The sequence below is a fragment of the Trifolium pratense genome, linkage group LG3 (genome assembly GCF_020283565.1).
Source record: "Trifolium pratense cultivar HEN17-A07 linkage group LG3, ARS_RC_1.1, whole genome shotgun sequence".
NCBI classification, from domain to species: domain Eukaryota; kingdom Viridiplantae; phylum Streptophyta; class Magnoliopsida; order Fabales; family Fabaceae; genus Trifolium; species Trifolium pratense.
In genome coordinates, this window is record NC_060061.1 from 52,322,431 (window position 1) to 52,349,814 (window position 27,384).

The following is a 27,384-nucleotide window of genomic DNA, read 5'->3' on the forward strand; positions in this document are numbered from 1 at the left end:
TCTTTCCCTTGCTTCCTCTGCAAACTTGCTTTCAATAATGAGCACCTTTGGATATCCAGTAGTTTAAGAGACGAAGGAAAACCCTCTTTTGGCAACGACTTGAGCTTGGGAGCGTCCCAAATCTCAAGTTAATGGAGAGAGGTGAGATGTTGAAGCCACTTCCCATCCAAACATTCTATATCTTCAAGATTAGAGATCTGTAAGATAACGAGATTAGGTGGTAGCAATGGAGCATCCGTTTTCATCAGCACCTTCACAATATCATCACCCCTAATCTGCAACTCTGAAAGAGAAGTATAACGTTCCCAACTTGTATTCCACAAAACCCCTCCAACTTTGCCAACACTCAGATCCCGTAAACTGATAGGAAAATCGTCAATGGTAAACGATTGCAGATTTGGAAGGTCATTAATTACCATTACTTTAAGGCTAGCTAGAGTTTTTAATGATCCGGGTAGCGAACAAAGCTGCTTACACCAACCAACCCACAAAACAATGAATGAGGTTAGGAATAGGAAATCCACCTAGGGAAACTGACTCCAGTTCATCACACTTCCCTATATTGATCATTCTAAGAAACAAGAGATTATGTTGCAATGCGTCTTCTGCGATTAATACTGATTTTAGATTTTTACAGTTCCGAATATCTAGAGTTTTGAGTACAGGGAGGGAGCCCAAGGTAAACAATGTCATTGAATTACAACTAGAGTATATGTACAAAATCTCAAGTGATTTGTAATTGTGCAAGGATTCACGAGGAAGGAACTCCAGATTCCCACAACCAAGAATTTCTAGAGATTGTAAGGTTTTGGGCAGACCATCTCTCGGAAAAGAAGTTAGAGATGGAATGTACCTTAAGGTCATCCTTTGAAGAGAATTGAAACAGATCGTCAATTGGTTGAATACATCTGATGATGAGCTTGCAGTTATAATGTTACTATTATCATATGAATGCCTTGACTCAATCAGTAGAGAACACTTCTCTAACTCAAGTTCACTAAGGGAAGGAAGGTTTGTTGGGTGTCATCCCTTTGAGTTCGGGACAAAATTTCAGTGAAAGACTAGTAAGACTGGGAAGGTTGTATGGTATGTTTCCTTTGAGTTTCGGACAACTTGATAATTTTAGATGTGTCACTATAGATGTACCTCCAATCAACTTCCATTCCTCCCACTCTTGCATATTTTCAAAGCATAGAGTCTCCAAGGAGACAAATGGTTGAACCAAAGTAGAATCACTACTTCCATAGAACTCGATACCAAGTTTCTTTACTGATTTCATCCCTTCAATATGGAGTTCTTTTAGATTACCTAATTGCCCGAGGGGTATGTTTCCTTTGAGTTTCGGACAATATCGCAGTGAAAGGAGTAAATAATATTAGCATAGAAACTCACGACTGATCAAATCTAGCTTGTAAAAATTAAATAACTCAGGGAAGCAGAGAAAGTCATAATATATAGTTGTTGCGGGTTAGAAAGAATGATACCTTTGGGCCTAAACAAAATTCCTGTGCATTAAGGACATGACTGCTCGAGACAAACATGGATTCACAAAAGACAAAAGACAATATTCACATCCACTAGATCAACAAGAATGCACCGAAACTGAGATTGAAGTTGAACTGTTTTATCAATCACTTCATTAACCATATCGATTACTTCCTCCAGAGGCCATAGTCTTCAATTTTGCTTTAATATGGCAAGGAAGGATGAACATTGGATCATCTTGGTGCCCATCAGACAAGTCAATCACACTTGATATATCTGCAAACAGACCAAAGATAAAATAATTGCAAAGATGGTACTAAGCAGTATCAAAACATAATTAAGGACCAAATAACCTCCTTAGGCATTATAGTCCCCTGGCATCAGTTTGTGGTGTAGTGTATAAAAATACATAATTGTTTCTATCTACTTCTGTTTAGTAAAAAAGTTTTGCTTCTTACAAGATGCAGATTGGCACAAGCAGCTGTAACAAAGAATATGCATAATTTCCATGATTAAAAATATTAGTTAACTTCCTTCTCAAATAATTTTCTTGACGTAATCAAACAATTAAGTGCATTCTCTAAACTACCATTTTCCACCATTTGATTTTCATTGAAAACTTGTTTCACGAAAACATTAATCGAAATATATTTTAAGAATGTTTTTCAATGACATATTACAAATGAGACATAAGTATTTTAGCGATTCAACTGTATACTCACTCATGTGATCACTTTGTAGTTGATAATTATGGAGGGAATGTGAGCAATCTTACGCCACTCTTTCCCTCGCTTCCTCTGCAAACTTGCTTCCAGCAATGGACAATCTACAATACTTAATACCGAAAGAGAGGAGGGTAATCCCTCATCTGGAAGCAACTTGAGCTTGGGAGCGGACGTAATCTCAAGTTTTTGGAGAGAGATGAGATGGTGAAGCAACTTCCCATCCAAGCATTCTATATCATCAAGATCATGTAACTTTAAAGAATTGAGAAAAACAGGTAGCCGTGGCACATCCATTTTCATCGGCACATTCACCCTATCACCTTTAATTACCAGCAACGAGAGACAAGTGAGACGTTCCCAAGTTGTATTCCACAAGATCCCTCCAACAGAGCCAAGACTGAGTTGCACTAAATTGATAGGTAGACCATCTTTGGCAAAAGATTGCAGATTTGGAAGTCCGTCAATTTTCATTACTTGAAGGCCAGCTAGATTGTTCATTGGTTCTGGTACTGAACAAAGCTTCTTACAAAAGCGCACCTCAAAATAAATGAGGTTAGGTGTAGGAAATCCACCAAGTGAAAAAAACTGCAGTTCATCACAATGTTTTATTTTAATGCTTGTAAGAAACAAGAGACTTTGTTGTGGCACATCTTCAACTGATATCGATTTCAGATTTTTACATCTTTCAATAAAGAGACTCTTTAGGACAGGGAGAGAACCCAAGCTAAAAGATGTCATTGCATTGCAGCTATGAGATATTTTCAATTCCTCGAGCGATGTGTGATTGTGCAAGGATTCATGAGAAAGGAATTCTAGATTGTTACAACGAAAGATAGTGAGAGATTGTAAATTTTTTGGTAGACCGTCTCTCGGGAAGGATGTCAGATATGGAAAGCAACTTATGGTCAACTTTAGAAGAGAATTGAGAGGAGACAACATCAGTCGTCGAAATACCACATCTGATGATGGCATTATAATCATATTGTTGCTATTATCATTTGAATTCCCAAACTCTACGAGATGAGGACAGTCTTGTAACTTAAGTTCAGTTAAGGATGGAAGACTGTGAGGTATGTTTCCTTTGAGTTTTGGACATGTATCCAATGATAGATGTAGAAGACTAGGAAACTTTGTCGATGTACCTACAATCAACTTCCATTCCTCCCACTCCGACATCTCCTTAAATTGTAGTATCTCCAAGGAGGGAAATGATTGAAACGAACAAGAACTACCACTTCCATAGAACTCATTACCAACTGTCTTTATTGATGGCATCAGAGAAATAGTGAGTTCTTTCAGATTACCTAATTGTCCAAGTGGAGGACACCATGAACAATTACGACAATTCGAGATCTTTAAATACACCATGTTGCCAAATAATGAATCACTCAACCAATTTGGAAAGGTGTTTCCACTATAGTTTTTGATTGTGAGTTTCTTCAAATTTGTTGAAGGCCGCAGCTGTTCAAGTACAACATTTTCAATTTGTGGATCTGAAGGAGTTGCGCAAACTAGTTCACTTTCCCATTCTAGTATCAAGTCGTCAATTTGTTTTTTCATCTCCAAATTTGCTTGAAAAGCAGCAGATGGGTGAGTAACATTTTGTAGCTGTGAGATGGAAAGCTTCCCATGTAGATGGGAAAATTTTCCCAGCTCTCCGACCTTTAATCCATCATGTTGCTTACCGACAATAAAGTCAGACAATGTTTGGAGATTTTCTAGTTTGGCTATTTGTACTGGCAGCTCCATCAACCGCCAAGTGCCTCTGATGTCAAGATGTCGAAGATTCACCAATTTTCCCATGTCCTCCGGCAATTCAATGAGATTTCTACATTCTGTTAATAACAAGGTTTGCATATTGTAAAGCTCGCATATTTCAGAAGGCAGCCTTTTAATCCAAGTGTGAGAGAGGTTCAAGTATCGCAAGTATATCAAATTTCCAATAGAGGTGGGCAACTCAGTGAAGCTTTTGTAGCATGACAAAGACAACACGCGTAACTGTTTCATGGCTGGCAACAAGTCACAAATGACCTTGTCGGACACAGAATAGTAATACCAGTTCCGAGAATCTTGTAATGGTAACGAAAGGAAGGTTCGTAGACCTTTTAACCTATGCAATTTATCAAATTTGTTGTATGGATCAAATTCCTCTCTATTGTATGACAAATGACGTGTCCTTTCATGTAGCTTCTCTTCGTCCAACCTGATACAATATGAAGACGAAACCATTGTAGCTAAATCAATGATGAGGTCATGCATTTGAAACTTTGTTTTCCCATCAACACATCGTTGCTGTATCAGCGACCTCGACACTAGTTCATCAAAGTATTCATCTGCTACTTTTTCCCAACTTTTCTCACCGTTGGGCTGAAGTACTAAGCCTTCTGCAATCCACAACTGAACTAACATATTTTTCTTTAAAATAGAGCTCTTTGGAAAAAGTGAACAATAAGCAAAACATCGTTTTAAAGGAGCTGGAAGATAACGATAGCTCATTAGCAAAGCTGGTTGCACCTCACCATCTGTCAATTCCCAAATGCTACTTTTTAATACATCATTCCAGTAATCTTGCGACAATTTGATGCGAAGAAGACCCCCGAGTGTGGTTGCAGCTAATGGTAAGCCATTGCATTTTTTGGAAATATCTTTACCAATTTCTTCTAGATTGGACCGTTGTTGGTAGTTACTTGCTCCAAATGCATGTTTGGCAAGTATAGACCAGCAATCCTCACTTTCAAGAGGTGTCAAAGAGTGGATAGGAAGAAATGTTTGCATGGCTAGTGCAACTCTTTCATCACGTGTTGTGATGATGATCTTACTTCCTGTTTCTCCAACATTAAAGATGGCCATTAGATTGTTCCAATCCACATAGCTCCCATACCATATGTCATCTAATACTAGCAGAAACAATTTATTGCTTAGACATCGCTGCAATTGCACTTGTAGAGTATTCAAGTCATTAGTACTATCATTTCCTTTTAAATTGACTGATTCAAGAAGTTGAGAATCATTGTCAATTGTTCTTGAAGTGATAGATTCGAGAAGGGTTTTAGTGACCCTGACAACATCGAAATCCTTTGAGATATGTGCCCATGCTTTCAAAGTAAACTTTTCTTTCACTTCATGATCATTGTAAAGTAGTTTAGCAAGAGTCGTTTTACCCAACCCTCCCATACCCACAACAGAGACAACTCCTATTTTACAACCAGCATCTTCTGATAGTAAGAAACCTTTGAGTTTCTTTCTATCACTATCTCTACCATAAATGGAAGATTCATCTACTACAGAACTTGTAGGAGTTTGATGCCAAACACTGGAGGAAATACCTTCTTTTAATCCAAGTTTCTGTTTTCTCAAAAATTCTAATCTTTTAAATAATTTTTGCATTTTAGAATTGATCACCCCATTAAACCGTTTGAAACGACAAGAAAGGATGTTCCGCACCTTAGCAGTAGCAGTTTTGCCTTTATACTTGGCTTTCACTTTGCACCGCAGCGCCACAGTGTTGATTTCGTCAAACAAATCGTCAGCTTCAAAGACAGCATCTTGCAGCAGATCCAGCCATTCCTTGACAGCAGGGTTGGAGATTTGTTTCTCCTCAGCATCATGAAGTACAGCTTGAAGACTCAACAGTGTTATCTTAAGCTTTTCCAAGAGTGAAAGATCAAGTTTTGTGCTCCGAAAGAAGTCCAGAAACTCACCAGAAACAATCTTTTTCAACAACACCTCCACAGAAGCTGAAAGGAGTGCTTCTACCACAATAGTTGCCATAAGTTGGTTAGCTTCACAAAGCACAACAAAATACAGTGTTGCTTATACAACGCAATGCAACTCTCTGATTTTTAGAGTTACTAATTGCAGTTAACAGTTGTTGTTTTTCAATGCAAGTAGGTAAGAAATAACAAAAAGAAACATGGGTTGCTTGTCTCAAGGCAACTAAGAAACAATATTTAGTAAGATATAAATAATGTTAAACAATGTTTAGCAAGGCCAAAAGGGTAGTTTATAAATTATGACTGATATATAACTCTTATAATTGTTTGGTTATAATAATACTTCTTTCACGAGCTTATAACGTTTTTTCCACTAAGTTTTTTCAAATAATATTATGTCAATTTATGTGTGTAACTTAGTTGGTTAAGCAACGTTGGGCTTTTGAGGAAGACTGCGGTTTGATCCTCTGATAGAATTTTGGATTGAGTCTAACTCAATCCTACAAAATCCAACTTGTAAGGTAACGATTGTCTTCACTCATAAACACACTCTCTCATGTCCAACACTCTTTGTATCGGTTTAGCTTCTCTTTTACTTGTGCCTGAAGTTAACCAGTTAGTTAGCTCATCATACAATTACCTACACTATAGCACACCATAAGCTAGGTTATGATATAGACTACTATAAATGTAACTTGTACCATCATTAGTTGATCAAAGTATCATTTCTCTTTAATTCGGTACTTAAATATATAAAAATAAGAGTTACATATGTCCCTCTCTAAATATACAAAGGCTATGTTTGGGAAGGCCAATAAGTTAGCTTTTAGCTTATAGTTAAAAGCAAGCTAAAAGCTTTGTTTGGTAACAGTTTTTAAAAAAAGAGCTTATAGTTTATTTTACTAGCTTATAGCTTATTTTTTAAATGCTATTTCAAGTAGCTTATAAGATTATAGCTTATCATTTTTTCTTCAAATTTTACCCCTATCATCTTACTTGAAAAAAATTAAATATTAATTAAACATATTTTTTTATGTCATTTTATACTTATAAGCTAGTTCAATAGCTAATTTTACCAAACACTATAAGTTTAATAAGCTAGTTTATTCGCTATAAGTGCATCCGTCATAAGCTACCTTATCATTTTTCCGCTATTTTTTACCAAAATGAGTCAAAGTGTCACTTTTACATAGAATAATGATCCCACTAACGAAATCTGATGTGGCACATAGACACTGGACAATGCACATTAACTTGAAATTAGAACCAAATTTTACAAAATCAAAATTGGGGAAAACATAAATCGGGGATTTAGGGTATTTTTACCTAACTGAGTTGGCGTTGACCTCACTCACTCCATTCCTTCAAGCCTTGACCTTGTCTTCCCAAGCGTTGGCTCGTTTCATATGTCATTTTGCAGGTTTCGTAACCATCAACATAGCACGTTTCATAATTGTATGATATGAAGAAATGTTTGATTCCTATTGAATGTAAATTTAGCACATCCATTAAACTCTTGTAAATAATTATTTTCATCTTTTAATTTCTTTTTTTTTTTTTTTGATAAATTTCATCTTTTAATTTCATCCCTTGAATTTATTTTTTTTCTTTCTACATCCGGCATATATATTAATGGCTTTTTCTAACATGAAAGAGTGAAGGAAGTGGTGCATGGTGTACAAGTTCCGAATAACGCTATAACAAATACGAATTTTACAAAATCTACCGTTGGATTCAAAAATTATATCATATAGATCCTCCATAATTTTTTTTAGATAAATTGAAAATCATTTGATATGTTATTGAGAATCATCAAGATTAACGGTAACGGATGACTTATAAAATAGTGATAGTTTATACATGATAAACTAATTGAAGTGTTTGATAAAATTAAAAATTAAATTAACTGATAAATATAAAATAATATAAAAGACATTTTTAATTAGTAATAAAATTTCTATCAAATTTCTATTTTTAATTTACATTTTAATTTATATAGATATACTGTTACCAAAAAGAAAGATGTCTCAATATATATTATGGATGCATGTGTAACTTTACAAACTAACTATGTATATAGAAATTAATTTTTTTAGAGAAAGTAGTAAAGTACACATTTATTTGTATGGTAGCAGTTGCAGAGTGACTGTATGTTATCATTCAGATTCATTGAAAAAACTTATCAGGCCAAGTGGCCAACTATTTACTTGTAATGAACTAAGGCTGATATATGTAGTAATCAGATTAAGACCATGCAGAAGCAAACAACCATAATATATATAGCATAGATAGATGACAAGTATCTAATTATGAACTTTGGTTTCATTTGAAAGCTCAAATGATCAAGTTTTAACCATAAATACACAACTACTACCATGCAAATGGGCAATTATATGTGGTTATGACTTAGAAGGGATTAAAGATCTTCTAAAGCCGTTGTATGGTGCAACGATTGCAGGGGATTCCTGTTCGGTTCTATACGCCATTACACCATGTAGTAGCAGCTGTAATTCCTACACATAAATATCCACTAGGACAGACAATGCAACTCATCTCTAGTAGAAGCTTACCATCTAAAACGACTTTTGGACATCAAAACTTTAATGTCGAATATGGTGTCTTTTGGTTTTTGTGTGTATATTTGAAATATATAGACAATATAAACACATACGGTGTATGTATTTTGATGTTCAAATAATAAATCTGTTTTAACGTAAACTAGGGATTCTTGAAAGTGTACAGGAAACATATATGATCAAGGCCTAACTTGTTGAATTAGTAACCTCTTCCAGAAATTGAATTACATTTAACATAACTGAATACCGACATGAAAAAATGGCAGTTAGATGATCTTTGCTACTACACGCCACATCCAACTGCATGGTAGGGAGGGACAATGATGACATACAAATCAATCTTCAAAGACTGATAGACCAAAGATCCGATTTACTGAGAATGTGATCTGTCGATCCTTTTCAGCGATCCATGACAGCTGCAAGAAGAAAAATAAAGAATGAGAGGGATTGTGATGTGAGAATGAGGAGGCATTTCGTTTCAATTTCAACCCCGGGTGGTGCCGGATCTTGGAAAGGGAAGCAAAAGTTGTTCATCGAAGTGTGAAACTAAATATTTATTGACGACATAATAACAAGAAACATGAAAGAAGTATTTCAGTGACTCACTTGGATGTGGCACTCATGTGATCATTTCTAAGTCAATTAATATTGAGGGAATGTGAGCAACCTTACGCCACTCTTTCCCACGCTTCCTCCTTAAACTTGCTTCCAACAATGGGCAACGTTTGACACGCAGTACTTCAAGAGAGGAAGGCAACTTCCCCGCTTTTGGCAATGACTCGAGCTTGGGAGCTTCCAAAATCGTAAAGTGTTGGAGAGAGGTTAGATGTTGAAGCCACTTCCCTTCCAAGCATTTTATATCTTCGACACCATAAATGACTAAGGAAACGAGAAAAGCAGGTAGCAATGGAACTTCCGTTTTTATTAGCGCCTTCACAATATCATCACCCGCAATTAGCAACACTGAAAGAGAAGTGAGACGTTCCCAAGTTGTATTCCACAAAATCCCTCCAACATTGCCAACACTCAGTTCCCGTAAACTAATAGGAAAATCATCCATGGAAAGCGATTGCAGATTTGGAAGGTCATGAATTTCCATTTTTTGAAGGCTAGCTAGAGTGTTCATTGATTTTGGTAGCAAACGAAGCTTCTTACACCCACTCACAATTAAATGAATGAGGTTAGGAATGCGCAATCCACCCAATGAAACTGATTCCAGTTCATGGCAATTCTCTACTTTGATGGTTCTAAGGAACAATAAATTCTGCTGCGACACATCTTCTGCAATTAATACCGCTTTTAGATTTTTACAGCCGCAAATATATAGACTTTTGAGGACAGGGAGAGAGCACAAGTTAATTGATGTCATTGAATGACAACTTTTGGATATTTTCAAAGTATCGAGTGATGTATAATTTTTCAAGGATTCATGTGGAAGAAACTCCAGCTTCCTACAGTCATAAATAGTGAGAGATTGTAAGGTTTTAGGCAGACCGTCTCTTGGGAAGGAAGTTAGTGATGGAATGTTGCTTAATTTCATCTTTCGAAGAGAATTGAGACCGATCATCAATTGGCTGGATACATCTAATGACGGCCTTATAATTATATCGTAGCTAATGTCGTCGGAATGCCTCGACTCCATCAATAGAGGACACTTCTCTAACTCAAGTTCACTAAGGGAAGGAAGGTTGTTGGGTGTCATCCCTTTGAGTTTGGGACAACATTTCACTGATAGACTTGTAAGACTAGGAAGGTTTCCTGGTATGTTTCCTTTGAGTTTCGGGCAATTATGCAGTGTCAAACGTGTAAGGCGAGGAAACTCTATAGATGTATCACCAATCAGCTCCCATTCCTCCCACTGTGGCATATTCACAAACTGCAAAGTCTCCAGGGACGGAAATGATTGAAACATATGAGAACTACCACTTCCATAGAACTCAGTACCAAGTGTCTTCAATGATTCCATCAATTCAATACGAAGTTCTTTTAGCTTACCTAATTGTCCAAAGGGTATATTTCCTTGGAGTTTCGGACAACGTAGCAGTGACAAACGTGTTAAACAAGGAAACTCTGCAGTTGTGCCATCGGCAAACTTCCATTCTTCCCACTCTGGCATTGCATAAAACTCTAGAGTCTCCAAAATGGGAAACGATTGAAACGAAGGAGAACAAATTCCATAGAACTGAGCACCAACACTCTTTACTGATTTCATCTCACCAATAAAGAGTTCTTTCAGATTAGCTAATTGCCCGAGGGGTGGCAGCTCGGAACAGTTTTTACAATGGGAGATCCTCAAACACACCATGTTGCTAAATGAAGAAGCACCTAGCCAATCTGGAAAGTTATTTCCACCATAGCCATTGATGGTGAGACTCTTCAAATTTGTCGAGGGACGCAACCGTTCAAATACAACACTTTGTATTTCTGAATTTGAAGGAGTAGTGTCAGACCATTGCAGTACCAACTTGTGAATTTGTTTTTTCATCTCCAACTTTGCCTCAAAAACATGGGATGTATCAGTTACATTTTGAAGTTGTGAGATGGAAAGGCTTCCCCGTAGATGGGGATATTTTCCCAAGTCTGCAATCTTCAATCCAACATCCTGCATACTGACAATAAAGTCCGACAAGGTTTGGAGATTTTCTAGTATCGATATTTGTGCAGGCATTTCCTTCAATTGAGTGCCTCTGATATCAAGGTGGCGCAGATTAACTAATTTTCCCATGTCCTTCGGCAATTCAATGAGCCTATCGCAATATGACAACAATAAGGTCTGAAGATTGTGAAGCTTGCATGTTTCAGAAGGCAACACTGCAATCTTAGTGTGCGAGAGATTTAAGTATCGCAGGTATATCAAATTTCCAATACAGTTGGGTAACTTAGTAATATTTGAGTACTGTGATAGAGACAACACGTGTAACTGTATCAATGTTGGAAGCAAGTCAAAAACTAACTTCTCCGATACGGAATAGGATGACCCTAATTCTTCTGATGTATAGGGTAGAAAGCTTCTTAGACCTTTTAATCCAAGCAATTTATCAAATTTATCATATGAGTCATATGGCCCTCTATTGAATGACAAATGACGTACCCTTTCATGTGGCTTTTGTTCGTCGAGTCTAACACAGCATGGAGATGAAACATTTGTAGCCAAATCATTGATGAGGTCATGCATTTCAAAGCATATTTTCTCATCATCAATGGACCGTTGACGTATGAGAGACCTCGACACTAGTTCATCAAAGTAATCTTCAGCTACTTTTTCCCAACTTTTCTCACTTTTGGGTTGAGGTACTAAGCCTTCTGCAATCCACAACTGAACTACCATTTTTTTCTCTAAGATTGAGTTCTTCGGAAAAATTGAACAATAAGCAAAGCATCCTTTTAAAGCAGACGGAAGATAACGATAGCTCAATAGCAGTGCAGGTTGCACATCTTTTGCCAATTCCCAAATACTACTTTTTAATACATCATTCCAGTCATTTGGTGATGATTTGATTCGAAGAAGACCCCCAAGTGCAACTGCAGCTAACGGTAAGCCATGACATTTTTTGGCAATTTCTTTGCCAATTACTTCAAGGTTGGCTCGTTGTTCGTAGCTATAACTTGCTTGAAATGCATGTTTGGCAAGCAAAGACCAACAATGATCGCTCTGCAGAGGTTCCAGTTTGTGGATCGGAAGAAAGGTTTGCATGGTTGTTGCAACTCTTTCATCTCTTGTTGTGATGATGATCTTACTTCCGATTTCCCCAACATTAAAGATGTCGGTCAAATTTTTCCAACAATCAACATATTTTCCATACCACATATCATCCAATACAAGCAAAAACTTTGTATTGCTTAAACAATGCAGCAATTGCACTTGTAGAATATTCAGGTCATCAGTGTCATTTCTTTTTGAAGTAAAAGATTCAAGAATGGTTTTAGTGACAGTGACAACATCAAAATCTTTTGAGATATGTGCCCATCCTTTCAAATCAAATTTCTCCTTCACTTCACGGTCGTTGTAGAGGAGTTTAGCTAGTGTTGTTTTTCCTAACCCTCCCATGCTGACAATGGAAATCACTCCGATTTTACTTCCACCGTCACTACCATCTTCTAACAGCAAAAACTCTTTGAGTTTCTTTTTATCATTATCTCGGCCATAAATAGCAGATTCATCTACCATTACAGAACTTGTAGGAGTTCCATGCCAAACACTACTGGAAGCACATTCTTTTAATTTAAGATTCTGGTTTCTCAAATGTTCTAATCTTTCAAATAATTTTTGCAGTTTAGAATTGACCTTTCTATTAAACCTTTTGAAACGAGAAGAAAGTTTTTTCAGCACCTGAGCAGTAGCAGTTCGGGTTTCATACTCGGCTTCCACTTTGCACCTCAAAGCCTCCGTGTTGATTTCATCAAACAAATCGCCAGCTTCAAAAACAGCATCGCGCAGCATATCCAGCCATTGCTTGACAGCAGGATTAGTAATCTGCTTCTCCTCATCATCATGAAGTACAGCTTGAAGACTCACCAATGTTATGTTCAGCTTCTCCAACAGCGCAACGTCAAGTTTGGTACTCCGAAATAACTCACCGAACTCACCAGAAACAATCTTTTCCAGCAACACCTCGAAAGAAGCTGCAAGGAGTGCTTCTCCCACAATAGTTGCCATTAATTAGTTTCTTAAAATTTGCAGCAAGAAGAATTTAGCTTCAAAGTCACAACAAAATGCAGTGTAGCTTATAGTACTATATGCCTCCAACAATTTTTGTGTCACTAACTGACCACACTTATCATTATCAGTTGTTAGATATGTTTAGGAGAAGGTGGATTGTTTGTGATCACTAATTTCATTTCCTATTCTCAATCAATAATTTGCAAATGAAAAGTCAAAAATATTATTTTTAGAATTTCCATAATTTTTTTTTGTCCGTAGACGAAGTGGTAAATACTGTCTAATTGTGAGGTTCTAAGTTTGAACTCAGGTGATGGTGTTCAGTCTAACAATATCAACATTTTTAGTTGAACTTAGTCTTACGGACTTCGAATTTCCATCTTTATCAAAGTCTCAAGTCACAATCATGCTTGTTTGGATGCAACCAATAAAATAATTTTTCGATCAAACCAATAATATTTAACCATGGGACTTACTATTTCATAAACATCTAAATATAGTACTCCTATAAAATCTAGCTGAATAAATAATAAATACTGCTAGCAAATCGCAATTGAAAAATAAATAACAATAAGACTTGCATAATTGTACGTTAATGATGACTATTTTCAAAATGTCAATCTAAATATAAAGAAATAAAATTATAATGATATTGTTATGAATAATATAGATGTTGATGTCCATTAGTCTAGGCCCATATTCTTGGCCCATGTAATCTCCTATATATATGACTATCTCACAATGTAAAAGACACACCTTGAATAGAACAATACAATAGTCTATTCCTTTCTCTTCTCCCTTTCTCTCCTTCTTCTCTATTCTAGTTATTCTCTAGAAATAGTTCATAACACGTTATCAGCACGATAGGCTCTCCTCTTTCAAAAAAGGTATAACAACAATGGGAATTGACAATTTTATTTTATGTATGAATTTTTTTTATTCTATTTTTTCAGATCATTTTGTTCTTCTCGTTTTTTTTATATTAATTCACAAACCTACGATCCAGAAGTATCGTGGTGATATGAATCCTGAAGATTCATAGTGTGATGAAATTTTAAAATATGAATCCTGAAGATTCATAGTGTGATAAAATTTTAAAATATGAATCCTGAAGATTCATAAGCATACGCTTCTAAAAGTACCGTAAAATATCTTTTAAAATATGAATCCTGGAGATTCATAAGCATAAGCTTCTAAAAGTACCGTAAAATATCTTTTAAAATATGAATCCTGAAGATTCATAGATATAAGTAAAATGAACATCAATCCATGAAGGATTGGATAAATAACTGATTTGATCTGTTATACAGTTCTTGAACAATTTAAAAATCAATTTGTATTCCCCACGAATTCCTGAAAAATTCATTACGGATGCATCTTTGAAGGATCGTGCAATTAGATCTATTATATATGTTCTTGAAGAACTTAAAAATTCAAATTTTATTCTCCATGAAATCTTGATGAATTCAATTGTGACACATCCCTGAAGGATGTAGAAAATATCTGATAAGATCTATTATAAAGTTCTTGAAAAACTCATGAAGAATTCAATGTTATATATGCATCCCTGAAGGATTGCATAAAGAATTATTTTTACATTATAACGATATTATATATATAGTTCCCGAAGAACTTAAAAGAAAAAATTAAATTATTTCTTATGAATTCCAGAAGAATTCAATATACATGCATCCTTAAAGGATAACTTTATCAATTTTTTTTAGAGTCATAGCAAGTTGTAATTTTTATTGGATTTATTTATTTACCGTAATAATAATAATAATCAAAACTAAACATACATATATCATGCGCCAATTTTTCTTATAGAATACTTCTTTGTATATTGCTCATGATCTATACATTTCATGTTTGAATTTGGTGTGCATCATATTAAAAGGCATAAACAATTAAAACTATAAAATTATATGCCAATTTATTTCCAATACGTTACATATACCATGCATATGTCAATTAGTTAATGTCATTCATATACCATCTTTCTGTAAGTTACTATTTGATTTGCTTAAATTTATCATTTGATAATAGTATCAATGAGAAATGAATGAAAAATCATTTCTAGAAGTGAATGAAATCCAACCCACTGATGTTACTCCATTCCCAGAAGTGAATGTAATAACACACGATTATCATGGACAAAATATATAAAGCTAATGAAAATTAGCAAAGCTAATGAAAATTAGCAAAGCAAATGAAAATATATATTATCGTTGTGGAGGCAAAGGACGTTGGTATTGTACTTGTCATACACCAAAGAATTTTGTTGATCTTTATGAACGATTACTCAAAAAATAAAGTGAAAAATATCGAGACTCATTTCATTTATGGTGACTTCAATTATGATCGTATGGATCCTACTTATTTAGAACGTGCTTGTTGAAAGATTGTAAAATTGTGATTTTCTCTGACCATTTTAAATAGAGATTTATTGTTGAGTTCCTGAAGAACTACATTTTTACAACATGATTAAAGTCCATATGATTCATTTGATCTTAGTATAAGTTGGACTTAAATTAAAGGAAATTAACATAAAAATTATTTATGTATCGTGAATATGCTCCCGAAGTAGCAAATTTGAAAAATAATTTTGTGAATACTTTAAAACGTTATTCACATTTGTGATGTGAAAAGCTACATGATATATTTGAGCCTTATTTATGTTGGCACTTTACATTTTGCTATTTTTCTTTGAATACATTAAGTTCTGAGTTTATTTTATGTTGATTTTTTTTGCCTTAAGCTTTGAATAGGTTTTTTTTTACTTATAATTATAATTCGGTTACAGTTTGCAAAAATAAACTGATTTTAATTATTCGGTTACTTATTTAAATCAATTTATTGATTTTAATTCTAAATGCTACTATGGTTTCAAATAAAAAAAAAATAATCTAAATGCTACTATTTTCTTATTTCGTTGAAATCAATAGAAATATTATTTTGTTACTATTTTTTTTACTCTTTTAATTCTCTAACAAATAAATTATTACTATTTTTTTATTATGTTCTACCGAAAAGAATTTTTTTTTTGCTGAAACATATTTTTGTTAGCATGAAAGTATGTATCTATATTACTATTCATAAAAAAAAAAATGGAAGGAATTAAATTCTATGTTTTATAGTACAAAAATGATTGAAGCTCCAGAAGAGCAAATACATTGTTATATCGAGAAATAAAGTTACACTTTGCCAATGTATTTTATATTTTAAGTCTTAAAGAAATTTGTTACCGAAGGATATTCACATAAATGAATATCATATTGAATCAAGAAACGACAGAGATATTTTATCTCTATATTACGAGACATATCATCAACTTTTGTCTCTAGTTTGTGGTGTACTTATAATATTAGTGCAACTTAAGCACATGTTCAAGTAAACCAGAAGTTTACAAATAAATCATATTAATTTTGTCATTGGCAAGATCAGTTGGGTCATTTCTGGTCTATTATGATGCGAAAAAAATTTCTATGGATATGTATTGAATGGCCAGAAGTTCATTCAATCTAACACTTTTTGTGTATTACTAGTTCCCGAAGAAAATTGATAAATTTAGTAAACGAGCGTCTCTTATTTTATATATAAGGTGATATTTGTAAATCAATACACCGATCATGTGGACCAATTAAATTTCTATAATTTTAATTGATGCATCAACTAAATGGTCACATGTATGTTAGTTATCAACTCACAACCAAAAGTTTGTGATATATATATATATATATATATATATATATATATATATATATATATATATATAAAATTCTAGAAAGTATTTGATAAGTATCATATGTTAATTGAAATTTATTCCGAACATCTTGTAGAATATGTTCATACAAACAAAAATAATAATGGACTTGAAGATCCATTCTTTAGACGTCTAAAGTTAATTACATGGTCGATACTTATGAGATCAATACTTCTAAGTTCTATTTTATATTTTGGGAACATTTAAATATATATGTTGAGATATTGATTCGCTTAAGCCAATATGTTATTATACAAAAGTCTTCCCCTTAACTTGCAATTAAGTTTAGTTTTATAATCTAATATTTTTCATATAAGCATTTTTGGATGTGTTGGTATGTTCCAATTGCTCCAATATAATGCAATACGATGAATTATTAAAGAATATTGGGAAAATATATTTGATATGACTCTTCGTCCCTTATAAATTATATTGAGCCAATAATTAGGGACTTGTTTATAGCCCAGAAGGAAAATATTCAAGTGATGATGAATTAGTTTTCCCAATATTAGGGGGAGGGAATAAGCAGCTGAAAAATATGAACCAGAAGTTCAAATGAATCACTTGAAATAAATAGTTATTATTATCTCATCTTGATCCTCATATAAAATAGATTGAACCAGATGTTCAATATATCATTTGCAAAGTTTATGAAATCAACTATCAGCTGCTAATGCTCCAATCAAAATGGATGTCCCTGTTGGACAATCTTATATTGCAAATGAATTTTAACCACTCTGTAGCGTGGTAGGTCAATCGGTTCCAAAGATAAAAATCCTCAAATAAGAAAAGGAGCTAAAAAGAAAGATGACCCAAGTGAGGATATAAAAAGATTATTTGACATAATTAATTTTCTAGTTCCATAAGAACTTATCAGGTACCTGAAATTTATGAAAATAAAAAGATCTCGACAAATTATGTCATGAATGGAATCCGATGAAACCGAAAGAAAATCAACGTTGACGGTGTTTATTTATATAATATAGCGCTATATATGATAAGAAATAACGAGGATCATAAATCAAAGTCTATTAAGGATTATAGACAATGAAATGATTGACTAAATAGATAGACGTAATTGATACAAAATTAAACTAGCTTTGCAAAGCAGAACGTTTTTGGACCAATAGTCCATTCCATCTGCAGATGGAAATAATTCGATATGAATAAATTTTCAAGAGAAAAATAATGAAAATAAAATATTTAGAGTTTGAATTGTTATTCAAGTATATTGATAAATGTCTATCATTGATTTTCAATAAGCATATTCACCTAAAGTGAATTCCAAAACTTCTTTGTAATTAATTAAGTTGAGTAGCATATGAAATACTCAATTTATGTGAAATATGTGTTTTAACGTATTTGACTGGCTCACTGGATAATGATGATTATATGAAAATCCCAGAAGGATTTAATTTTCGTAAGACACATATATATATTGGAGAGGTGACTTAATAAACATGAATAAGTCTCCTTATATACTCGAGCAACATCTATATGCATGTTGTATAATATTCTTGTTGCATTTTGGTTCTAATGGGGACAAATACATTGCTAACCTATTATTTGTTGTCAATATATCATCAAGTATATATTTTTGGTTTAGATATGCAGGTTATTTGTCTAATCCTTATAAGAGTACCGATCACAAACAAGTTGTTTGGTCATTACATGAGGAAGTACAATCACCCATGGAGATATGTGAACCAAACTATAATAACAATCTCATGAAATAAAATGATGCGGAAAGTTTAACACTATATGAAATATAGATCAAGAATGTGATTTGTTTGAAGTACGCTATTCAACAGATACAAGGGGTTGTGATTTTTCTTATAAAGGGTTTTTGCTACAATTCAACATGAAGATCATATCACAAACACTGCTAATTTGAAGAATATAATAACGAAGATATAAGATTGTCAACACGTCATCACCAATCGTCAAAACTTTGGAGCAACTAATATTGAAGATTATTTGACATTTTTCTTCTTAGATATATTTGTATTTATCAGGGGGAGATATAAATATGTTATGCACTCTTTTTTCCCTTCACCGTGGTTTTATCCCACTGGGTTTTCCTGGTAAGGTTTTTAATGAGGCAGTTCACAAACAAAAGACTATGTACTCTTTTTCCTTCACTAGGATTTTTTCCCGATAGGTTTTTTTTCTAGTAAGGTTTTAATGAGGCATATCATCGATGGACATCCAAGGGGGAGTGTTATGAATAATATAGATGTTGATGTCCATTAGTCTAGGCCCATATTCTTGGCCCATGTAATCTCCTATATATATGACTATCTCACAATGTAAAAGACACACCTTGAATAGAACAATACAATAGTCTATTCCTTTCTCTTCTCCCTTTCTCTCCTTCTTCTCTATTCTAGTTATTCTCTAGAAATAGTTCATAACAGATATATCTTTAATTTCTTTTTTTTGGTACAATAATGATATATCTTTAATTATTACAACAATCTAATAAAATTCTAAATTTACCATTTACCTTGAATTAAATAAGAAATGTGTAATCCAACACACCTCTGGTGAAACCGGGAATGGATAAGAAAGACAGATACATAAATTCTATAAATAGTGTCATTTGAACCGATGTTTCAATCTTCTAGCTGTATTCTAATGTAGTTTTAACTTATTTTATTTTATTTTTTTTGTACAAAGTTTTAACTTTAGGGTGATCATCACTTGTGTCATGGCCGCAAGTGGTGGATTAATCTTTGGTTATGATCACGGTGTTTCAGGTGGAGTTACATTGATGGATTCGTTCTTGAAACGATTTTTTCCATCTGTTTATGAACAAGAGTCGAATTTGAAACCGTCTTCAAACCAATATTGCAAATTCAACAGTCAGATATTGACATTGTTTACATCCTCCCTTTATATAAGTGCTCTTATTGCTGGTCTTGCAGCATCGAACATAACAAGAGTTCTAGGTAGGCGTACGACAATGATTATCGGTGGAATGTTCTTTGTGTCGGGTGCATTACTCAATGGATTAGCAATGCATATTTGGATGCTTATTGTTGGAAGATTGTTGCTTGGTTTTTGCATTGGATGTGCCAATCAGTCAGTTCCGATTTATGTCTCGGAAATGGGCACCATATAAATATAGGGGGGATCTAAACATGTGCTTCCAATCGTTGATTACTATCGGCGTTTTTTAAGCCAATCTCTTCAACTACTACTTTTCCAAGATATGGAATGGTGACGGATGGAGATTAAGCTTGGGGCTTGGCACGTACCTGCGTTGATTTTCGTTATAGGTTCATTTTGTCTTCCTGATTCGCCAAACTCACTTGTTGCGCGCGGTCTTCATGAAGATGCGAGAAAGGAGCTTGTGAAAATTCGCGGTACTGATGATGTTGATGCCGAGTTCAAAGATATTGTTGCTGCTAGTGAAGCCTCTGATAAAGTGAAACATTCCTTTCTTCCAACAATTCACCGGATTGAATGTGATCACATTTTATGCTCCTATTTTGTTTAGAACAATTGGCTTTGGAAGTCAAGCTTCTCTCATGTCTGCCGCAATCATCGGAAGCTTTAAGCCCATTTCCATTTTGATTTCAATCTTTGTAGTAGATAAATTTGGACGACGCGCCCTCTTCCTCGAGGGTGGTGCTCAAATGTTGATTTGTCAGATTATCATGACAATTGCGATTGGCGTCACATTTGTAATCTGCACATATGTTTCAGGTTTCGCTTGGTCTTGGGGACCTCTAGGATGGTTAGTGTACCTAGTGAAATTTTTCCACTCGAAATTCGATCGGATGCTCAGAGTATTACAGTTGGTGTCAATATGACTTGCACTTTCTTCATAGCTCAATTATTTACCGCAATGCTTTGTCACTTCAAGTTTGGTTTGTTCATTTTCTTTGGATGTTTTGTGGTCATAATGACTTTCTTCATCTACAAGTTTTTGCCAGAAACAAAAGGTATTCCACTTGAGGAAATGCATATGGTTTGGAAGAAACATCCATTTTGGGGAAAGTTTTTGGAGTCAGAAAATAATAAGATACAAACTACAAATACAAACACCAAGGCCTCGACTTAGTTTTGTATTTGTAGTACATATTCCACTTGGAATCTTTGTGCTTTATGTACTCCGAAGCCATAAAGTACCTACACGGGACTGGATTTAATGCTGTAAGAAAAGACACAGTTTTCACGCTGTTATTCATTACAGACGTCCGATCAAAATTGTACGGTCAAGATTGTTTTAAGGGATTTTATAACTGTGTTGATCTGGACCGTATGATTTACAATCAACGGTGAGGATTTGAAACAGTGTGAAAACTACTGCAGCAAATCCTGGCCCATACATACACTCTTTAAATTAGGCTTATTTCGGTATTGCAAATGTGTCCATCACCGACATATATTTTTTTTTTGTTACACCATCACCGACATATATAATTACATTGAATAATGTTATTTTTTCAATTTATTAACAGTTTCAACATTTCATGGGACCTGAAGATTGCTGGTCTTTACTAGCCAGACATGCATTTGTAGCAAGTAAAAATCAGCAACGATCCAATCTTGAAGAAATTGGAAGAGAAATTGCCAAAAAATGTGATGGTTTACCATTAACTGCAGTGGCACTAGGGGGTCTTCTTCGCACCTTTATTCTCTTTCCAGGTAAGAAAGGTCATTCACATTATATCTCACCTTTATCCCTTTTCTACAATTTGTTTCTTTTGATATTAGGCCATCTGTAGAATATTACTACTGGTTTCTGTTCAAAAAGTCATTGGACCAGTCCTATAACTTTTAACATGTGGCCTTTCAGGAGAAATTACTCATGGAGCAATCTAGACATTCTTGTGCTGTTTTTTCAGGTCAATATTATACATAAAAGATGAGGAAGTACTGTTTAAAATTCATCATTTATGTGGCATCTCAGGTATAGGTCTCCTCTTTGATAAGTTTTATCTTTTAACAATACTCCTTCTACTACATGCTTGATTTAATGCTAATCATTTATGTGCAAAAATTAATGGTCTATTCCCATGTCAAAGCCAATATGAGGACTAATGCCTCTGGAGGAAGTGACTAATAATTGTTATGACATTTTTTCCCTCACTGAATTATTTAATTTTTACATGCTCTTGTTCATGATTTGTCTCTGCTATAAGTTTATATGTTACCGTTATTTACTCTAGTCTATCTTCTGGTTAATTGCAGATTGATTTTTTATTGATTTCTATTGAGTATTACTCAAAGTTTACTTATAAGTCGGCATGTCGCTCGAGTTGAGTTGCTCTAATAAATTGTACTATGTAAACCCTAAGTTTGATTAATAAAAAGGTAGGTAGTGCAGCCACTCTGCAGTCAGAGACGTAAGCACAATTGGCCGAACTCCGTGATCAAATATCTTGTGTTCGCTGTTTGTGATTTCCTAAATATTTTGCAAAACTACCAAGCCACATACCTCTACTATCACGTGTAATTCCAAACGCCACACTTGCCTCTCATATTTGCACACCCTATCCGTATTCAATTTCACCCAAACCTCCATCAGAGGTCTCCAACCAACCATGGTAATGACATGAGGGATTGTAGTAATAATTTTGCTGACAGTATGAGCTTGTAGTAATCCTTGGCACGTTGCATGACATGCTGCACTGATTACATAGGTCTCACATAATTATCATCATTTAATTCCTTGTTTCTCCACATCCGCGCGCAATTACAAACTACTACCCAAAAATCCTTCCAACGTACACTTGATATCACCATTAATATTCAAATGCAGCCACTGTTGTAGATTCCCCAGGAAAAAATTGTCCCTGACAGCAAGAGGAACTATATTCATCCATAGTAAGAGCAATCAAGCAAGTTTCTTCAATGTTACCACAATAATCACACATTGCATGTCTTATTATCATCTTACTATTGTTGTATTTAGTTAACAAACGTTCATGTTTCACCAACCACATAAAATACTTGACTATGTGGCCTTCAACTTTCAAATTGCGTGCCAATCCGCCTCATCTGCATTATTACTGAAACTGCACAGTATGTGTAAATGTCTGATGCTGAGAATTGATGTCACGAATATGGAGGCCTAACTCATCCTTACAAAACTGGCTTGTAAGGTGAGGATTGCCTCCTCTTTATAAACTCTTCTCAAGAATCCTATCTATCTGATGTGGGACTAAATCCCACCGAGTGTTGGCCGCTAACAATTGATTCCCCTTCGTAACAGGTCCAGCCTGTTCGTCATGACCATTCTCTACTGTCGGAGGTAAAATGGCTGCCATTTTTCTTATAATAAATTCAGGTGACCAATCTTGCACAATCTACCAATTCCAATTGCCTGCATTATCAATGAGATCACAAACTCTAGCATTCTGCAGATCAGCTGGAATAACCACATCCTGCTCCTCAACACGCAGTCCCAGCTCAAACCGTGCATTCCTCCAAGCATTCACATCTCGCCCGTCACCTATAGTATAGACCATTCAACATCAGACTAAGAATTGTTTTGGTCTTTTATCTTTGCAACGTTATACAAATTCATTATTATGTTAAATGTGAGCTGAGTTGGTCATTAACAATCTTAAAATATATTTCAAATTACCATTGAAAATTCATAAAACATGACTGCACTAACATCTACATCTTGGTGAAAAATATTTGAAAAAAAAGCGAACGAAACAAACCCTTAACAAAAAATATGATTTGTGATTAAACTTCACTGATTATGTTAAGATTTCAATTCTATTATTAAAATTAATAGCTTATAATTTCATTAAAAATTCTTTTTTTCGTCTATATACAAAGTGACAAACATTACCTAAAACTCACACAGTGAGATTTCATATTCGAACCAGAGTAAATGTGTTCAGCCTATACCAATATTAACATTGTGAGTTAAAGTTGTTACCAACATTTCATTAAAAAAAGGTTAATTAATAAACAAGTTTACCTCTTGTCCACTTAGTGGGGGTCTATCTAAGTTCACTTTGAATAAACTGATGCAGACACAGATAGTTTGTTTTTTCTTTGACAAGACACAGTTAGGTGTTTTGATTAAGGTCCAATATTATGCTATTTTGTATATATGTAAGTATATACTAAAAGAAAAGTAATGCTGATTGAGAATATTTTACACATTCTTTAACAAATCTTTTCATGTGATCTAAATCATTTCTGTACTAATATGTACGGATTTAAGATAAATTCTAATATGGATCATTTCATCAAGTGGTCCATGGTGGACCAGTTATGAATAACATTATAATAAAGAATAATGCTAGCAACACACTCTTTAACAAACACACTCCAACACACTCTCTTTTATTGGTTGAAATTCACATGGGTCCCATAAAAAAATGTGTACCCATATAACTTTTATGGGACCCATATAAATTTTAACCAATAAAAAAGAGTGTGTTAGAGTGTGTTTGTTATTGGAGTGTGTTGCTAGCACCCCTCTTATAACAAATACGAATTTTACAAAATTCACCGTTGGATTGAAATTCAATCCAACTGTGAATTTCGTAAAATTCATTTGGTAGATCACTTGTGATCCACCGTAGCATTGGCCCAGATTTAATTGGGGTTCCTTTTGCAATTTGGGTGGAGCTAGGCATATATATTGACCAATATTAATAGTTAATTGTTATTTTTGTCGGAGAGAAACTCATAAGCTTTTATCAATTATCATTCCAAATTTCCAATTGATGTGTCCCTCCCCTAAACTACCTTATGCTTTAGCTTTATTTTTTAATTTAAGCAAATCATATGACGCATATAAAATTTCCAATTGATGAGTTTAGCTTGCTTAAAAAAATAATAATAATTGTTTCACGGACACTATTTTTTCATACATTTGCAATATCTAATTAATCATGTGTAATAATGTTGATAATTCAATGTGCCTCTCTTATAATAGTAGGCGGTTCAGTGGATCGTAGAGGATGCTGTGATATTATCTTATAATTGAAAATTGAGTATAACTTAACCTTACAAAACCAGCTTGTAAGGTGAGGATTGTCTCTATTTTATAAACACATATTCGTATCATAACTTTTTAACAATAAAAAAATGTTGATAATTTAGTGAAGTATATAGTTAATTAATTAAATACATGTTAAAAATTGTGGTTAATTCATATAATTAAATTAATCACAATTTTGGTTAAAAAATGATCATTAACCATCTACTCAACTAAATTAATACATTTAGTAAAAAAAACTAAATTAATACATTTTTCAAACATATTTAACCATGTGTCGTGTCTACATACAAAATATCAAAATGGATATTGATGTATCATACTGAAGAAAGATACAAAGAGCCTATAAGTCAAGAATTCATTATTAGTATATTCCAACACTTCCAGAGCATATGTGAGATGTCGGTCATGAAATATTGTTAGTTGTTGTCACACTGAAAAAATCTTCATCCACAATTGTACATATAGTGAGATCATGACATTGTAATAAAAGTATATTTTCTCACTATTATTCAATAATATATACTACTTTTTTTTTATCAATTTTGCACACTTTAAAGAGTTAAAATTTGTCTATTGTATGGTGTCATCTCATTGTGAACTTGACTTTATCATCTTAATTAAAAGACAAATTTTAAATTCTCTCGAATATAGTTGAATAAGATTTATTTATGCTATTTTAGTTAATAATGATGATAATATCTTCCTTTCCTAAATTATTATATAAAAATACAAATAATTTTTTACGACGGTTTTATTACATTTTATCGATATTTACAAAGATTGAAAGAAATATAAATAATAAAAATTATATGAAACATCCGATTCAATCTAATCCAAAATAATATTATTTCCACTTCCCTTCAATTTTAAATAACTAATTAAAAATTTTGATTCAATCCGATTGAATTCAATTTAGTACGGTTTAATTTGAATCAATTTTTAAATATAAAAATTATAAATTATAATTTTTTTAATTAAATACTAATATTATAAATATACTGTATAATAATATTCAGTTAAATTCGAATTTATCTAAACTCACACACCGCGCATTAGATTTTCTATAATGCAACACTTTTTTTTATTATGTAGTTTAGTGCCTAGAAATTTAACATTTAAAATGAATAAGTAGAGTATGACTCATACAACCTAATAAATGCGATCTAAAATATTCATGCATATAAAATATGATCTCTTTACTAACTAAGCTAAACACACGGGAACATAAATGCGACACTTATTGTTTTATCAGGACACTTATTGCATAGATGAATTCAATCGAACTAGTTTGTCTAATGATTTGTACATTGTACTTGTACCAAGAACTGAACTAATGAAGCAATCTCACCCGTGACAAGGTAAATCCAAGGACAGAACAGAACAACTCAGCTGAAATCATGTTCATGGTCTCTGGTTTCCAGCTATAACATTTGCTTTGTCTTCTACCAAGGAATTGCTTCAATTTTATGAATTATGATCTTAATATGTTAGTAACTGATTCTGTTAGTTTTTGCGAATCGAATCTTAAAACTCTTTCAATGACCGGGGTTCGAACTCCAACTCCTTGCATATATAATGCAATGTCCCTGCCAACTGAGCTTAACTCACACGACTACGATCGCAATTGTTAATGCGGCAAAAATTTAAAACTTTTTTTAACCGTTAAAATTTGAGGAGAAACTAATGATGAATTGTTTGAAAAGTGTATACAGTCCTATGGTATGGTGCATTATGGTAGTTGCACACCCCCACATTTGGGCCATTTTTCTGGCTTGTGACTTACGACAACAACAGAAGAGCACGCCTGTCACAGCTTTTGGAAATCACACGTAGTAGAGTAGCATACCTCTAACACATGTGATCTTTCTTTCTTTTTCAAGAATTGAGTATCTCTGAGTACAATTGAAGAGATTAAATTCTTGAACTGAAGATCACATAATTGATAAAGTTCTTCCGTAAAAATTTAACCTTGTTGCAATTTTAAGGTTGGTTTTGAATCGATAACCTTTAATTAAACTTGTTGAGTATGACACATATGCATCAGGAAGAGGCTGGGGACGGATTTTAGATGTCGTTTTCGAATTTTGGATTGATTTTTCAAAAATGTTTCAAGTAAAATCTAAAGATGAAAAATCGATCCGGTACTTGAAACATTTTAAATGTAATGAAATTTAAAGCAAATTGTAGAACATATCTAAGAGAACGGTTTTTAAAGCTTAAGGCAACAGTTAAAATTTGTTGCCGATTAAAAAATGGCAAAATGGCTGCCTTCCCATGGACGCCATCTATTCCTTAATGACTGCCTTCCCAAGGGCGTCGAGCGCCATACCAGAGCTGCACAGCAATAGGGACACTACGGAAATTTTTCAGGGAACATTTTGAAAAAAAAATCCCATTATAACTTATAGATTGTATTATTATTTTTATCTCCAGCAATCTAGCATCATCAGCACTAGTGCAAATAAAAATACAAACTAT

At 33.8% G+C, this 27,384-nt stretch overlaps 2 protein-coding genes and 1 pseudogene across 2 annotated transcripts; 1 reads left to right on the top strand and 2 right to left on the bottom strand.

The window, feature by feature from the left end:
• Positions 1–1,484: 1,484 nt before the first annotated feature.
• On the bottom strand, positions 1,485–6,112 carry LOC123913288 (putative disease resistance RPP13-like protein 1). The gene is made up of 2 exons (XM_045963979.1): positions 2,208–6,112; positions 1,485–1,761 (listed from the first exon to the last, which is right to left on the bottom strand). The coding sequence occupies exon 1, from the start codon at positions 5,979–5,981 to the stop codon at positions 2,208–2,210; it is 3,774 nt and encodes a 1,257-aa protein (XP_045819935.1). The 5' UTR covers positions 5,982–6,112; the 3' UTR covers positions 1,485–1,761.
• Positions 6,113–8,180: 2,068 nt separating this feature from the next.
• LOC123913289 (putative disease resistance RPP13-like protein 1) lies at positions 8,181–13,316 on the bottom strand. Its single transcript, XM_045963980.1, has 2 exons — positions 9,106–13,316; positions 8,181–8,915 (listed from the first exon to the last, which is right to left on the bottom strand). The coding sequence occupies exon 1, from the start codon at positions 13,154–13,156 to the stop codon at positions 9,119–9,121; it is 4,038 nt and encodes a 1,345-aa protein (XP_045819936.1). The 5' UTR covers positions 13,157–13,316; the 3' UTR covers positions 8,181–8,915; positions 9,106–9,118.
• Positions 13,317–19,445: 6,129 nt separating this feature from the next.
• Positions 19,446–20,991, top strand: LOC123915378 (annotated as a pseudogene).
• Positions 20,992–27,384: the final 6,393 nt, after the last annotated feature.